The sequence below is a fragment of the Cystoisospora suis genome, assembly GCF_002600585.1.
Source record: "Cystoisospora suis strain Wien I chromosome Unknown contig_6192, whole genome shotgun sequence".
In the NCBI taxonomy this organism is placed as follows: domain Eukaryota; phylum Apicomplexa; class Conoidasida; order Eucoccidiorida; family Sarcocystidae; genus Cystoisospora; species Cystoisospora suis.
In genome coordinates, this window is record NW_027158981.1 from 29,914 (window position 1) to 30,622 (window position 709).

The 709-nt window shown below is 52.6% G+C and overlaps 1 protein-coding gene across 1 annotated transcript; it reads left to right on the forward strand.

The window, feature by feature from the left end:
• Nucleotides 1–45: 45 nt before the first annotated feature.
• Nucleotides 46–681, forward strand: CSUI_009857 (horma domain-containing protein; the record flags this gene model as incomplete). Its single annotated transcript, XM_068069966.1, has 2 exons — nt 46–282; nt 337–681. The coding sequence occupies 2 exons, from the start codon at nt 46–48 to the stop codon at nt 679–681; spliced, it is 582 nt and encodes a 193-aa protein (XP_067918063.1).
• Between the last annotated feature and the right edge of the window lie 28 nt (nt 682–709).

Consider the following 709-nt stretch of genomic DNA (forward strand, 5'->3'; position numbering starts at 1 on the left):
CAGCCTCTCCCGAGTAGGGTGTCCTCACGACGCTGCTGCACAACAATGGCAACGAAGATTCAAACAGAAGTTGTAACAAAGACCCAGTCGTTGCAAATTTTGAAACATACGCTGAACCTGGGGGTTTCCTCCATTTTGTACTTGCGCAACTGTTTCGAGGAAGATGCTTTTGAGTCTCTGCGGTTCCAGGGTCTGGATCTGCGGCAACTCAAACCGGTTAACGCAAAAGCCAAGCGAATTCTCGGCTGGCTCCAAAGCGCAGTTAACGACGCACTGCAAAAGGTACTCTCGCGGACGGCTCCCCTTCCACTGACTTTGCATGATGTTCCTGGTCAGGAGTACCTTGAGCACCTATCGCTGGGTATCCACGACCTTCACACGGACAAGCTCCTGGAGTGCTATCAGTTTCACTTCACCTATTCCGGCAATGACGCCAGTGTGTCCGTTTCCGTGCGCAAGGGCCACTCCCGACCAGCGGAGCCTGTTGGACGCAAGCGCGCTTGTGTTACCAAGGACGAGGCAAAGAGACAGACAGAGCTGGTACCTACGCACTCGACCCAGGAAAAACCCAACGGCTATAATCAAGTTCAGCTCCTTCGCTCCATGTGCTGTCTCACCCAGAACCTCGATCACCTTCCGGACGAGCACTACATTTCAATGAACGTAAGACAGAAAAGATGAAGCGCCTCTTCTGTTGTGGTGCTATATG